The 16,921-nt window shown below is 38.2% G+C and overlaps 1 protein-coding gene across 6 annotated transcripts in view; it reads right to left on the bottom strand.

Annotated features, from left to right (window-relative positions):
• Positions 1 to 16,921, bottom strand: part of rpgrip1l (RPGRIP1 like) — a 193,869-nt gene that overhangs the window by 121,852 nt on the left and 55,096 nt on the right. For all 6 annotated transcript variants that reach the window (XM_072279557.1, XM_072279560.1, XM_072279561.1 and 3 more), the window contains 4 exons: positions 14,600 to 14,743; positions 8,037 to 8,142; positions 3,389 to 3,535; positions 1,052 to 1,125 (listed from right to left, as the gene is read on the bottom strand). In XM_072279557.1, coding sequence (XP_072135658.1) covers positions 1,052 to 1,125; positions 3,389 to 3,535; positions 8,037 to 8,142; positions 14,600 to 14,743 — 471 coding nt within the window. The remainder of the gene's footprint in view (positions 1 to 1,051; positions 1,126 to 3,388; positions 3,536 to 8,036; positions 8,143 to 14,599; positions 14,744 to 16,921) is intronic.

Genomic DNA, 16,921 nt, shown 5'->3' with positions numbered 1-16,921 from the left:
CTAATTCTTTTTAATTATCAACTAATTGCAGTTGAACTCTCGGATGTAGATCATGATCCAAATTCTCCAATGCCTGCATCCCAAACCCTATAATTTGCTGATTTCAGGGCAATAAATTAGTCTTCTGCAACATCAAATAAGCCCTGATCCTGTATGAACATCCCACGTAAAACTAGATACAGCAGATGCAGCAGTGGCCTTACACAAGGTCCTCGCCAATTGTGCATTATGACCCTCTCCATGCCAAATGTCCAAATGAATGGATCACGATTAACGTTTTGTTTTAACAAATATAAACTGGAATATTTTCCATCTCCCTTCCTTCACTCTGCCTCTGGGTCCTAGCTGTTCCAAACGCAGACTCACTCAACTGTTTGTAATGGTTTCACAGTAATGCCTTAGATAAGAGTCTTTTGAAGTTCGGAGCAGTGGCGTATGACTGAAACAGATATGGATGCATACTATAATAACAAAATAAAGAATCTGTTATGGGCGCATTATAATTTCTTGGTCACTGACTTGCACTACTGGGAAAATACTCCCAATTATTTCAATTGAAATTAATCTGGGTAATGTTACATTTCATCATGTAGGCTCCATCTATTATAACAACATCTAGTTAGTGGGAAAAAAATAAATGCAAAATTCCTCTGGCTTTCATGATTTTCGTTAGGAAAATTTTTTATCTGACATGGCTTGGTAATTAATAATTTTGTATACAATAGGAAAAAAAGTAGTAAATTCCAAAGATGTTCAACTGATCCTATACCATAATTATTGTGGCAGACATACAAAATCTTCAAGTAAATTAATGAAAAAATTTGTTTTCATTGTATCCATGTGAACTCTCAATAGATATGTTAAACCAGATATTTAATATGACAGGAGTGAGTAAGAAATTATTGAAACACATTGATTCAATACCATAAATTTAGCTGTGAGAAGCTGTGCATGTGCCAGGAAAAAGAGTATTGAATGTATGTGTCGATGTGCAAAGTATTCAAGAAAAAAATTAAGTAATATATGAACTTAAAACTACAAAATGATGTACCTGTTATATAATTTGTCATAATTTTCTTTCAAAAGGTCTCTCTCCTTTTGTAAATCCTTGATTCTCTCTTTTAGCTGAACAAAAAGAAAATGTGTTATAAACCAACACAACAATAAAAAAATGAGGAAAAAACAAGATTCAGTCTCTTTCCACCTACATCCATGACACTTCACATGCTCTCGATCTCAACAGTTTTCAGTTCCCTGGCCTGGATTGCTCATTTACACTATGGATGTCCAGTCCCTTTACGTCTATTCCTCATCAAGAAAGCCTAAAAGCTTTCTGCTTCTTTCTCACAACAGACCCAACCAGTTTCCCTCCACTGCTACCCTCCTCCATCTGCAGGAACAAGACCTCAAACTCAACAACTTCTCTTTCAGTTCCTCCCACTTTCTCAAAACTCAAGGTGTAGCCATGGGCACTCACATGGGCCCCAGCAATGACTGCCTTTTTTACTGGCTACGTGGAACAGTCCATGTTCCAAGCCATCCTTGGTAATGTTCCCCAATTCTTCCTGCACTCACTGATGATGACATTGGTGCTTCATGAACCCATGCTGGGCTCGTCAATTTCATCCACTTTGCTTCTATCTTCTACCCTGCCCTTAAATTCACTCGGTATTTAACTGATATATAAACCTACTGACTCCATGGCTATCTTGACTATACCTCTTCCCACCCTGTCTCCTGTAAAAATGACATTCCCTTTTCTCAATTTCACTGCATCCGTTCCCAAGATGAGGATTTCCTTTTCAGGACATCCGAGATGCCCTCCTTCTTCAAAGAACAGGGTTTCCCTTCCTCTACCATTGATGCTGCCCTCACCTGTATTGCCTCCATTTCCTGGACATGTGTCCTCATCCCATCTTCCTGCCATCTTAACAGGGATAGAGTTTCTCTTATCCTCACCTACCATCCCATCAGCCTCTGTAGCTGGTACATCATTCTCCAGAATTTTCAATATGAACCGACCACCAAACATACTTTTACCTATTCCTAGTCTCCACTTTCTGCAGGGGTCACTCACTCCATGATTTCCTTATCCATTTGTCCCTCCCGCTAATCTCTCTCTTGGCACTTATCGCTGCAAGTGGAAAAAGTACTACACCTTCCCATTCACTTCCTCCCTCAACTCCCCTTGCCCCAAATAGTCCTTCCAGGTGAGGTAGCACTTCACCCGCAAATCTTTTGGGGCTTGTCTGTGGTGCCTGATGCTCCCGATGCAGCCTCATTTACATAGGTTGGGGGACAGCTTTGTTGAGCGCCATTGTTTCATCTACAAATAGCAGGATTTCCCAGTGGTCAACCTTTTTAATTCCAATCCCATTCTGACATGTCAATCCATGGCCTGCTCTACTGCCATGATGAGACTACTCTCAGGTTGGAGGAGCAAAATCCCTCATATTCCATCTGGGTAGACCCGATCCTGATGGCATGAATATTGGTTTCTCTGAATTCCCCACTCTAGCCCCCCCTTACCTCTTCTCTTCTCCTCAACTACATATTGCCTCCCCCTGGGGCTTCCCTCCTTCCCTTTCTCCTATGGCCCACTCTCTGCTCCTATCAGATTCCTTCTTCTCCAGCATTTAACTTTTCTACCTGTCACCTCTTAGCTTCTTTCTTCATCCCACTTTCGCCATCCACCTGGCTTCAACTATCACCATCTAGCTTGAACTCCTTTCCCTCCCTCCACCTTCTTATTCTGGCTTCTTCCCCTTCCTTTCCAGTCCTGATGAAGGGTCTTGGCCTGAAACATCAATTGTTTATTCATTTCCATAGACACTGCCTGACCTGCTAGGTTCCTGCAGCATTTGTGTGTGTTGCTCTGGGTTTCCAGCATCCGCAGGATCCCTTGTGTTTAAGATTCAGTACACTCGTATTACAACTGCTGAGTAGACAAACTGTCTATATCTTTTAAACTTCATTTGAAGAGCTCAGTTCATAATGGATTTATCATGAAGCTGTTATCAGTGATTTGGAAAGTAAAGCAAAAAATTGTCAATTTTCAATAAACCAGCTAACATGTTCAGAACAGTTGTAAAAAAGCTAGATATTGTATAAAACTGTTTTACATTTGGCAATAGCAACTCCTCTTCAAATTAGATTTTAAGTGTCCCTAATATTAGCTTAATCAGTTTCTGGTTTTACAAAACATAAAGACAGTTAAAATCTATGCTCTTATTTCTAGACTGGATTATAATTACTAACTACATTAACAATTGTGAGACATCACATACATTCAAAAAGGAGAATTAGAACTTTGCAATTTTTTGTCATATTTTTTCATATTCACTCACAATCCTCTAATATTTATTTTGAAAGAAGACAGTAAAAACACCTCATCAGATGCTTTCTGAGAAAATGAGGCTGACATCAGCTGATTTTCAAGACAAAGGCACTTGGAACGTTCTTCTTTCAGCTGTGCATTCAGTTCATCAACTTTGTTCATTAAAGCATCATGACTGGCTTTCATGGTTCTCTGGTTCTGTAAGACGATATATTTTCAAGACTGGTACAGTGATTGTACGTTACAAAGTTAAGCAATGAAATTTTGGATAAGATACAAGGGAATGTGAGAAAAAAAGTTCAATTACCATCTGAAAGGATCAGTCAACAGTCTTAGAGGGAACATTTGACAGGGAATAATTTGTAGGACTATTAGGAAAAGAAGGGGTGCAGAACTTCAAGATTGTGCACTTCATTTTTGGCATACCTCTGAGAAGTTGAATAGCTTCCATCTATAATATAACAATCCACACTAACCTTGCAACATACTGAAACTCAGGACCGGTCCATGCATAGTCATTTTGCAGCAATATCCATGGGGTTAAAGTTATACTAAATAGACCATGGCCTGATACATAGTGATTGTGTACACCAGGGGTGTCAAACTCATTTTAGGTCACGGGCCGGATTGGGCAAAATGCAACTTCATCCGGGCCGGATGAGTTGTGCATGCATGAATGCACGCGCTCCCACAGCTTTCGTTGCCTTCGTTTTTTCGACCTGCTCTCATGTGCCTCAGTCTCTGCTATAACTACAAAGTGTTTCACTTTATGAATTTCATTTCTTATGCAGAAGATTGCCTAGCAAGCATTATTTTTATGATTGGTATTAACTTACAGTTGTAGGCTACAAGAAAGTTGTGATTTGAGAGAGAAAAAAAGATGCTATTTTGGCTAAGATTGTTTTGGGAGCCACACCCTTTCCATTAATAAACTCTTTGAAATCGAACATTAGCAGACACAGATGTAGACCTAACGAAACAAATTGTAAATGTAGGCTACACGACTGCACCTAATTTCTATTAGCCTGCTTCCAGCAATCAAACTCAGACAATGAACACAGTTAACTTCTAATTTTTATTGAAGTGATCACATTTACAATAATGGAATAGTCAGAAAATGAATGAATCACAATATTATGACACTCAATATTTCATAATACAATTTGCTGACATGTCACAGTGCATCGAACAGTGTCACTCATTTTTCACTTGCTGCTTCCAGACACCTGACATCTCTTGGCTTTAACCAGCCTGTCAACATCAGGGACCAGTTTCTGGGCAGTTGTGATTTTCATAATGTCATCTAGATATCTGAGTGTCATCTGTGAACGCAGTTTGGATTTGTTAATGTTCATTACGGAGAACGCCTGCTCACAGGGATATGTTGTCCCGAATGTGCAAAGGATCTTTGAGGCAAAGTCTGTCATCTTGGGGTACATCGGTCCCAGGTATTGATAGAATGAGTCCAGACCCACAGTCTCAAATTTATACTTCAAAGCCGAGTTACACTGAATTTCAATTAGTTCCATTTGGAGTTCCTCCGGCACATCTGATGCTGCGTTGACGGCAAACGGCGAGCAAAATAGTGAGAATTCCTTCTCGAGCTGAGTGAAGACTTGGAAATGATTCTGAAACTCACTTTTCAGCTGTGATATTTTGTCCTTGTACCTGTCCATGTTGTCATTATTCCCATGAGTAACACGCACAGACTGCAAAGAGGGGAAATGAGCTGGGTTGCATCTCCCACAGGCCTAATTTAATTTGAAAGGCACGAATGCTGTCATAGTATTCCGTGACAAGTTTGTTGCGGCCTTGCATGTTACCATTAAGCACATTTAAGTGCTCTGTTATATCCACCAAAAATGCAAGACCATGAAGCCAATCTGGGTCATCCAACTCTGCCACTGGCTTCCCTTTCTTGTTCATGAATAGTCCAATTTCTGCACGTAGTTGAAAAAAAACGTTGAGCACAACCCCTCTGCTCAACCAGCGAACTTCAGTGTGGTAGGGTAGGCCGTGTCCAATATTACTTTCGGACAAAGGAGTGTCAAATTGCCGATGGTTGAGTCCCTTGGCTCTAATAAAATTACCGTTTTGATTACTACATCCATGACATTGTCCATTTTCAGGCTCCTGCTACATCACGCCTCTTGGTGTATAATACAATGAAAATTCCAGAATTCCTGCTCTGGATTCTCTGTCGGAACTTTCTCTCTGAGTTTCACAACAACACCTGCCTTTTTCCCAACCATGGACGGTGCGCCATCTGTTGCCACGCTGACAGCGTGACTCCAGTCAACCCCCAGTCTGTCCAAGGTCTCAACGAGGCTGGAGAAAATGTTGTTCGCCGTTGTGGTGTTTGTCATGGGCACCATCTCCACAAACTCCTCAGTGATGGTCAAAGATGCATCAACACCACGAATAAATATTCCCAATTGAGCTACATCAGTCACGTCAGTGCTCTCATCAATTGCAATAGAGAAGGCAACAAATGACTTCACTTTGTCTTTTAGTTGACTGTTCAAACCTCCTGCAAGGTCCCCGATTCTCTCTGCCACAGTATTTCTTGACAAGCTGATATTATCAAAAGCCTGTCTCTTCTCAAGGCACACCAGCTCAGCCGCCGTCAGCATGCATGCTTTGATGAACTCTCCCTGTGAATATGGCTTCAACACAGCAGCTATTTTGTTGGCAATAATATAGCTGGCCTTGACAGCTCCATCATAAATCTCTCAACTTTTGCTGAACACCGATTGTTGTTTTCTCAGAGCCGCTTCAAGCTCGTTTACCTTTTGTGTTCTGAGTCGTCCTGCGTACTTGTCATATTTTTCTCTGTGTGACGTCTCATAGTGTCGTTTGATATTGTACACTTTTGCCACAGTCACTTGTTGTGAGCATATCAGACACACAGGTTTGCCATTGACCTCACAGAAGAAAAAACGATCTTTCCAATTATCATTGAATATCTGACCTTTGATGTCAACTTTTCTTTTCTTGGAAAGCATTTTGAACCACAGCAGCAAACAGTCTCAGCCTTGCTACAGGTGTTACTTACCTGAGTACTCTGTGTGTTTATACTGTGTCTGACGACGTAAGTAAGGCCCTAGTGGTCTTCAGTGCAGGGTGGTAGGTTCTTATGCACAGCGGGTGGTTAACTGCCACTTATCGTTTTCTAAACACACACAAGCTGTCGGTGCAGCAGGCAGCACAGACAGCGGTGGGAGAGAGAGCGGCGAGGGAGAGAGAGAGCGGCTGCCATACAGATACATAATAAATGGTCGTGAATATACTTTTTTTCTCCCCAAATCATCCCTTGGGCCCGATTGGACCCCTGATGTACACTGTTCTGGTCAAAATACTTCAGAAGATATGTCAACTAATTTTATGAGGCCTGTGCTATTCAGAATCATATGTTAGTGCACAAATTCTATGTAAAGTTACAACTTCTCAAGTAGCATTTCTAGAATACAATATTGTTTTTTTTAGATTTTCAGGCATTCCTTAAATAAGTAATACTGAAAAGGAAGAAAATTCCCAATTCTGATGTGAATAAATTGTAAGAGTACATATACTTACTGGAAGGAATAGGCATATTAGCATAAATTCAACTGATAGGAATCTTAAAAATAAATTTGTAAAACTCTTCTTGATTCCTTGATTTCCATATCAAGGTGCGTGGGAACTGGAGTTTCGAGAGTCACTTTCGGATAATCAATGGGATAAAATTTTTCATTTGGTAAATACCTCATCTATTTGTGCCCGTCATTCCTTGATACAGTTCAAGGTAGTACATCGGGCAGATATGTGAAAGGATAAATTAGCCCGTATTTTTCTCAATATTAATCCTATTTGCGACAGATGTAATAGTGAGGTGGCTACTTTAACTCATATGTTTTGGTCTTGTATCAAGATAGATAATGTTTGGAAAGATGTCTTTAAAACTTTATCAAAAGTCTTGAACTTGGACCTACAACCGAATTTATTTACAGCAATTTTGGGATCTTTCCACCGGAATAAGGATATATTCCTGTTTCTGCTCAACGGATGATAGCTTTTACAACTTTATTGGCAAGGAGGGCCATTTTGCTTAAATGGAAGGACTCTAATCCACCTACTGTTTTTTATTGGCTTTCCTCCATTATGTCCTGTCTAAGTTTGGGGAAAATAAGAAGTCGGAGATTTGATACATCTTTTAAATTTGAAGAAACCTGGCGACCTTTTATTCAATATTTTCATATGGTTTGATTTATTGCTCTTCCAGTTACTTTCTCGAAGCTTTGGATTTGATCAGAAAGTTTCTCTTTTTTTCTTGCTTTTACTCTCAGTGTGGGCTGCCCAGTCCCCTTTTTTTTCTTTTTTTTTTGTTTTTGTTTATAGAGAATAGTTTTTTTTATATATATAAAAATTATAAAAGTTTCTTTATCTTTTTTCTTTTTATGAAATGATAAGAGAATAATTGATTATCTTATTTTTTTATTATATACTATTAGATTAATACCATGTATGATCTTGATAATGTTTATTTTATTATGTATTGTTATCGATATAGATATTTGAGATAATCCTCCTCTTGTCTGTATATATGTACTTTTTTAAAATTAATAAAAAGATTGATAAAGAAAGAAAGATTGTCCATATCACTTTTCAAGAAAAAAAGATGTTTTTGGGAAAAGTATTGGTTCAAAAACTGAATTCTTACCTCTTGGATTTGCATAAACTTGCCTTCCAAGACAGTTAATGCAGCTGCTTTATCCACAAATTGTTTTTGTAGTTTTATCATCTCTATATTTTCCCTGATAGTTGTCCTATAATTAATGAAAAAATAGGCATTATATTGTGGGCAAAATAGAATAGACTTTCTATGGTATAAAACTTGCATCTGTTTTAAGTCCCTACAATCTTGTTCAAATGAATCAAAACTTAGTTTCACACACTATAATGCTGGAGGAACTCAGCAGGCCAGGCAGCGTCTATGGAGAAGAGTAAACAGTCCTGATGAAGGGTCTGCAACTTTGTGTTCCACTTCTACTTAGCTATTACATTTGTAGAAATGGATAATGCTGCAGTAAAATACCCCATGCAAGTTCATTCTCCCAGAATTCAGTAATATCATTTTCGTAAGATATAAAGTGTTATATTCTGACATAAATTGTTAATTCTTTTTTACACATGTAACATGGGTTTTTTCCCCTAACAGATTAATGCAGTGAAATTTCAAAAGGCAATCAGCCTGTGTTCTCAGTTAAAAAGCTTCAATTAAAACAGATCAATCTTCCCCCAGCATATCAGTTATCAAATATTTGTCAAATTAGTAATTTAAATTCAAATATTATATTATATTCAAATATAACTTGCTTATCCGACCCAGCATCAGTGTCAGATTTCGGGACGAAAGGTCCCGAGTTCAAATCCAGCCGGCTCCCCTGCATACTTACCATCCATGCAAGTGATCTCTTTGGAAACTCACCTGGCAGAAGGCAATGGCAAACCACTGCTGTAACTTGCCTCGTATGAGGTTCCCCACTACGTGGAGGGAAACCGTCTGCTAACCGGAGAAACTCCGGATGTGACGTACCTTTCCTTTCCTTTTATCTGTCGGACTTAATTTATCCATCCCTGTATGGTACTGTATGTAGGTATATTTTAATTATTTTTTTTATTTCGAGATAATTGCTGGCCCTTCCGGCACAATGATCCTGGGTCACTGGTGCTGTAATAGCATTACACTAACCGCTACACTACCATGCTGCCCAATATTCACGCATCCTTGATACTAAATGGTTATTGCGATCGTTGTGCTTCTACAGACAAGCACACCACTATAGCTGATTGTTCGGAACTAATGATCCAATTTATTTGCGAGTAGTTAAATAGAAAAACAAAGTGATGACAAGATTAAAATTTAACATATTGGAGTGTCTATTGATGATACTGTGTCAAAAACTATCTGAAAAGTTTAAAGGTGGGGCATATGCCTGGGTTAAATAAAATGAATTTATTCAGGTAAAAAGCTCATAAAGAGTGGAAAAAACAATAAAAGCAAATTAATTTCTCAGAGGAAATACAACGAGTTTAGGATAATCACATATAAATCAACTCAGCCTCAGTAATTTAAAAATGCAAACAACAGGAATTCTGCAGATGCTGGAAATTCAAGCAACACACATCAAAGTTGCTGGTGAACGCGGCAGGCCAGGCAGCATCTCTAGGAAGAGGTACAGTCGAAGTTTCAGGCCGAGACCCTTCGTCAGGACTAACTGAAGGAAGAGTGAGTAAGAGATTTGAAAGTTGGAGGGGGAGGGGGAGATCCTTTTTCTCCCTCTGTCCCTCTGAATATACCCCTTGCCCATCCTCTGGGTTCCCCCCCCACTGTCTTTCTTCCCGGACCTCCTGTCCCATGATCCTCTCGTATCCCTTTTGCCAATCACCTGTCCAGCTCTTGGCTCCATCCCTCCCCCTCCTGTCTTCTCCTATCATTTAGGATCTCCCCCTCCCCCTCCAACTTTCAAATCTCTTACTCACTCTTACTTCAGTTAGTCCTGACGAAGGGTCTCGGCCTGAAACGTTGACTGTACCTCTTCCTAGAGATGCTGCCTGGCCTGCTGCGTTCACCAGCAACTTTGATGTTTGCAGTCTCAATAATTTATAATTTTGTTCGATACAAAATAGAATACAGTTCTGCCTAAGCTAGGATGATTGTTAAAGAAATCAAATGGATTGTTTTTTTTTTGTTACAGGTTTTTAAACATTTCGTATGCAGAGATAATACTGAAATGTAAATATCATTCTTTTCTTTTATCAATATACATAAAATAAACATCTTGTGTATTTTCTTGGAAAATACTGCAAAGCTATAATGGAAACTGATACAAAACTGATGCGAAAAAGCAAGCACATATGTAAACCAACTAAAGATGCATAAAGCTGATCTTTATTGTTTCAACTTTGAAATGTGAAAAATAGCCCTTGGGTTTTCTTGAACAAGGTATTAACAAAACGGTAAAAGCTCTCCAGCAATTTATAAGGGAAAAATTTATGAGGGAAAAATTTATAAGGGAAAAACTTCTAAGGGAAAAGTGCAACAAAAATCATTTCCCCAAAATGTGATCCTTGTGAACAAGTGGTTTAAGAGTTCAAAACTCTTTTTAAGTTGGTGCTCATACTGCTTATGTGTGGAACGATGGGGCAATTTGCCTTTTACACATCTCTCTGCATTGAAACAATGCATTTCTAGCGTGAAGTGCTTGCTGGTACAAAGAAGTACGTAATAGTAAGGACTCATTGCCTTGTATGTCATTTAGATTAGAAAACTTCCCTTACAATAAAGAAAAGTATCAATTATCTTGCCCCAGCACACTCAGTTCTCGTGTGTCTTCTATGATGACCATTTAAATATGAACAACTGACTGCTTTCAAAGTTAAAACAAAAACAGCTTTGAACCTTTAACAAAATATGAAAAAGTCTGTTGTCTGAAAGTTATTTTGTGTTCTACAAATTAATAAATTGATTGGATCATTGAACCTGTGCACATATATTCCATAAGGTCAACACATACATTAAAAAATCATGTGAGCACTAAAAAGGAATTTCTGATTAAATAAGTTACTTGCACATGAGCCACAAGTACATATATATGTTTGATATTTTTTCTAAAAAAGGAAATGAAACATGTGTGGAACACATGACAACTGAAAGATTTTCAATGTGAATTGTACACGCCGCCACAACAAAACTATATTACTGTGCTGCTTTCTAAATTGTTTACATGCAGTAAACAAATAAAAATGATGTACTATTTCCAATTTAATTACTGTGGTTATTTGGTGGAACACGTTGTTGCATAATTGCTTCTCTCTGGAAATGAATAACTTGAGACAGTAACTGGGAGTTATATTTTGTGCTCTATCTTTAAGCTAGATGATAATATTTCTGGCTGGCTCAATATATTACTTGTTCATGTTTTACCAATCTGTATTACACTAGGCAACTGCATTTACTATGATGTCATAGGAGCCATTTTCATATATTATGTTGGTTTCAAGTTACAATGTTTTAATATTAAAGTTAAAAAAAGATAATTATTATGAGTTCTAATTGTCAATGAGCAAATGTTCTTGTAGCTTTTGATAACTTTTCTGAAATCTGTACACCAAAATGTTGACATCTTTGCATCTGGAGACAGAGCTTTGCTGGCTGTAAATATTGAAAGCTGTTTAGTTAATTTCAAAGATTTATAATCCAATAAAATTAAAGGAAATACATAAAACTAAAAACAATGAAGAATTATTAATTTTAAGGTATAATTACAAAACAAATAATTATAAAGATTACATACAGCAATATTAAGAAAACAGTTTATCTTTACCTTTGCTTCTAAATCTGTACATTAGAACTCCTATCCTATTGTAATCATGAGGTTTCAAAGCTAGTTTGACCCAATGCAGAAGCTGCAAGTCAATTCCCCATTGAAATACTTAGTAATACCTGGAAAATTGGATTCCATGCTGAATCTTCTGGAGCGGCCAGCAATGGAATCCAAACTTTCTGGGATTAGATTGGGAATTCTGAATCAATGAGAGATTTCTGGTCTCTTTGTTTCATAGCACAGTCCTAAAAACCTGGGATTTGCTTTTCTCTCAGTCGTTGATGATTTAATCAGAAAAGCTGGCAATGGTCAAAATGAACGTGCTTAATGAATGTTATGCTGACTTATAATCAATATCATCAAATTTATTTAACTCAATATGCAATTACTTCAAAGGAGTCTTGGTCAGATTTATAAACCAACATCATCAAGGAGTATTGTATCCCACCAGGGTCACAACAAAGAGCAACAAATCAGTTTAACAGGGATAGCAGAGAGTTGTAAACAATGCTCCTCCTGTTTCCTCGTAAAAATTTCCTCGTGTTTGTGTAAACAATGTTAATAGATAGGGAATTTTTTTTAAAGCAGATATTAGTTATAAAATGTGAATTTAAATAACGAAGCATTGTGTAAAGCACATGCATAAATCATAATTCTTTGCCTGAAGTTGGACCACAACAACAAAAAAGTCCATGATTTTATTGAAAGAAAAATACTCAGCGCAAGACGAACTCAGCAAGTCTAGTAGCCTCTATGGAGGGAAGTGGACATTCGACATTTTGAATCTTGACCTTTTATCAGGAAGGGAGTATAAAAAGGTGGTGGCTGGTAGTAGAGCAAGTACTTGTAAGTGATAGATGGGTCCAGGTGAGAGGGGGAGAATGGGAATGAAGTAAGAAGGGAGGTTGAAATGAAAGTGACAAAGGAAGATGTAATCTAATAGGAGAAAACAGTGGACCAGGGAATAAAGGGCAAGTGAAGAAGGGAACCAGAGAAAGGAATGTGTGGCTGATGAGCAGATCAAGAGAGTAGGGGAAGAAAGAGAAGGGGTGATGGGACAGGTGGGATAAAAGAAAACAAAAGGTGAGGGTAGGGCAGAGGGGAGTTACGACAATATACCAAAGAAATCGACATTCATGCTGTCAGGCTGGAGACCACCAAAGTAGAATATAAGGAGATCCTTTAATCTGCACCTTGTCTCCACTTGGCAGTAGAAGAGGCCTTGATTAGACATGTTAGTGTGTGATTTGGAAGTGGAATTAAAATGGGTGGCCACTGGGAGATCTTGGCAGTAACAGCAGATGGAGTAAAGGTTCTCGATGCAGCAGTCCTTTAGTCTATGTTAGGTGCCACCGATGCAGAGGAGGCCACATTAGAAACAACAGCTACAATAAATGACACGGATGAATTCACATGTGAAGGACTGCCTCACCTGGAAGGACTGTTTGGGGCTCTGAATTGTGGTGAGGGAGATGGTGCAAGAGCAGGTGTAACATTTAGCACAGTTACAGGGATAAGTACCTGGAGTGTAATCAGTTGAGGAAGGACAAGTGGACAAGGAAGTCAAAGAGAAAACGATCCCTGTGGAAAATGGAGAGAGGAAAACAGCGGAAAATGTGTGTGGTGGTGGGATTCAGTTTGAGATCGTAGGAGTTGAGGAGAACTTAATTTTCTTTTTTTCGGTTAACAAGGAAATGATACAATTATTGATTTTTCTAAAGCTACTGTATTCTTGGTACCTTTCAACTATTTTGTAGAAAAGGAAAAAATCTTATACAAATTTGCTAATTTACGTTGAGAACAATTTGATTTTATTCAAAGAAAGATATATATTTTGAAATATTCACCATGGATTCAAAAGAATTGTTTTAAATTATGATACTACTAAGGTTACTTAATGACATCACTAAAAGAATTTTGAGTTAGATATTGGTACACACAAGTTTCATTATGAAAATATTGCAGATGGCGCACTGACATTGGTAGAATCTCAAGATGTGACGATGTGGTGCACAGGAGTGAGATAGTTCAGCTGGTTGGTTGACACAACAACAAACTTGCATTCAATGTCAACAAAACCAAAAAATTGATTTTGGTTTTCAGGAATGGGAAGTCAGGAGAACAACAGCCAGTCTTCATTGAGGGATCAATGTTGGAAAGGGTGAGCAGCTTCAAGTTCCTTGACATTGGCATCTCAGATGGTCTATCCTGGGCCCAATACGTTGTTGCAATCAAAAGAAGGTGCAACAGTGGTTATTAGGAGTTTGAGGAGATTCACTATGTTACCAAAGACTCTAGCAAATTTCTATAGCTATACGTACCATCACAGCCTCTTAATGAAAGCACAGGATCAAAAGAGGCTGCAGAATATTGTAAACTCAGCCAGTTCCATCATGGACACAACTCTCCCAACCATCAAGAACATCCTCAAAACTCGATGCCTCAAGTAGGATCCATCACTAAGGATCCTCAACATCAAGACCATGCTCTCTTCTTATTACTAGCATGAAGGAGGAGGTACAGGAACCTGAGGACTTGTACTTAATATTTAGGATCAGCTTCTTTCCTGCTACTATCACATTTCTGAATGGTCCATGAATCCAAGAAAACTGCATTGTTATTAATTTTGATCATTTTTATGCCTTTGACTGTACTGCTTGTTGATTTGTTGACCATTGCGATTTTTAAATACTATGTTGTACTTTCAACAACTGCTATTTGAGAAACTGAGTTCTGGAGACTTTTCAGAATGCAGCACAGTAGGAGTTCTTTTAGAAAATAAAAACTGATCAAATTGTGGGACAATCATTGATTTCTCAACTATAATTATAAATGCTCAAACAACTCATATATAATCTGGCTATCAAGAACTGATATAGATCACTTCTTCTTTTACCTCTGTCCTGATGCTTGATGCTCTCTGAGATGAAGAAGAGACTCTTCATATTCTTTATCCTTCCTCCTGATCGTCTCTCTTAGTACCTCAACAGTTTGTTTCATCTCTTCCATCTCAATCTTCTGGGATGCAATGCAATTCTCTCTAAAAATTATATCAGAGGATTTTAATGGATGTTCCAGAAACAAAAAAAATGTAATATTTATGCCAAAACACGATTAATACCATTGAAACATAATTAAATGTGTCATCAGTGTATTGAGGTTAGAAAGTTATCATGATGAAACATGGCATACAGGTTAATGTTTTTAATCATTAACAACAGACCTTCAGAAATATTAAAGGATTTCTATTGGGTTTCAAAATTCAACATACTTAAAATAAAACAAATTTGAGTTAGAATGCAAAAATATGTAGCATTTCATCCTTGTCCCGATACAAGATTCAAGATTGTTTAATGCCATTTCCAGTACAGAAGCGTAAAGGAGAACAAAACAATTGTTACTCCAGATCCGATGCAGCAGCACAAAAAAAATCAGTAAGATAAAGAACACAATAACAATTAAAAACACAATAAATGTAAATACCTAAGAGAGCTCATTTAGATACAGTAGGTTGATTGTATGGTCCATAAATTGACACTAGGCACAGGAGTGTCTGTATATAAGGTGACTGTTGGGGAAGGATAAAATAGTGGTGGTTGGGGGTTGTGGAGGGGAAGGTTAGTGGGAGGTTGATTAGCCTTACTGGTTGGGAAAAGTGCTTGTAGGTCTAGTGGTCCTGGCATGGATGAAATGTAGTCTCTGCCCTGATGGCGTGGGACAAATAGTTCATGAGCAGGATGGGTGGGCTCCTTTATATTACTAGTCCTCTTCTGGCACCCTGCTGTATATGTGTCCCTGATGGCAAGTAGGCTGGTTTTGACTACTCGTTGTAGAGTTCAAGGGCATTGGGAACACCAATGCTATTGAATGGAAAATACTACAGGAAGTAGTGGATACAGCCTAGTCCATCACAGGTAAACCCCTCCTCACCACTGAGCACATCTACACAAAGCGTTGTCGCATGAAAGCAGCATCCATCATCAGGGACCCCACCACCAGGTCATGCTCTCTGCTCACTGTTGCCATCAGAAGGAAGGTCCAGGAGCCTCAGGACTCACACCACCGGTTCAGGAACAGTTATTATCCTTCAACTATCAGGCTCTTGAACCAAAGGGCAGAACTTGATTCAACTTCTCTTGACCCATCTTTGAAATGTTCCCACAACCTATGGACTCACTTTCAAGAATTCTTCATCTCATGTTTTTGATAGTTATTGTTCATTTATTTATGCATATTATTATTAGTTTGTCTTTTGCACACTGGTTTAATACCTAGTTGATGCGATCTTCCATTAATTCTATTAATGTTATTATTTTATTATGGATTTATCGAGTATGCCTGTAAGAAAATAAATCTCAGGGTTGTATATGATGACATACATGTACTTTGATAATGAATTTACTTTGAATTTTTGAACTCCCTGACCATCACAGTGAACTTTTCGTACCATACAGTGATGCAGCTTGGTAGGATGCTCTCTACTGCACACCTGTAAAATGAAGGGAGTACAGATGTGCATAGTCCAGCTCTCTTCAGCCTGCTCAGAAAGTAGAAGCATTAGTGAGTTTTCCTTATTGCCTGGAATGTGTTGTATGAGAGGTTGTGCAAGATGTGCACTCCAAGGAGTTTGAAACTGCTCACTGCTGTGCTGCTAGAGTTAAGAAAGGAGTGAGTGGTGAGAGTTCTCCTGAAGTCAATAATCATCTCCATGTGGTGATATTCACCATGTAGTAGTGCATGTGTGTTTATTTCTGAAATTGGAATGCACTGAAGCCAAGCTAACTAAATTGTGTAAATGATGCATCATGCACATACGGTGCTGTATCCTGTGTTTTAGCACTTTACTTTTTTGCCTCTAATTGCCTTTTTTCTTATCTTTCTTTATTTCCGATTGGGAAGAAGCATCAATGATTCAAAGAATAATGAGAAGGCAATGAATTTTAAAAGTGAACCAATTTTCTTTAGAAGAATGTTTATTAGGATGAAGTATGATGCTGTTTCTGCTTCTCTCACATTCTAGAACTAGTATGCAGATCTTGAAAAATAATCTCCAATTGGTGTATCATTACAAGTGCTTCTATCACACAGGTACAGCAGGTAGCTCCATTCTTTTAAAAAAGTACAGATTTTATGTTGTTTTGCTCAACATTGTGGGCATTGCATATTGGCGCTAGAATGTGCGGCAATACTTGCGGGCTGCCCTCATCACATCCTCAGA

The sequence above is a fragment of the Mobula birostris genome, chromosome 15, assembly GCF_030028105.1.
Source record: "Mobula birostris isolate sMobBir1 chromosome 15, sMobBir1.hap1, whole genome shotgun sequence".
Classification (NCBI taxonomy): domain Eukaryota; kingdom Metazoa; phylum Chordata; class Chondrichthyes; order Myliobatiformes; family Myliobatidae; genus Mobula; species Mobula birostris.
The sequence above is the reverse complement of the archived record's forward strand: the minus strand, read 5'-3'. Positions and strand labels throughout refer to the sequence as shown.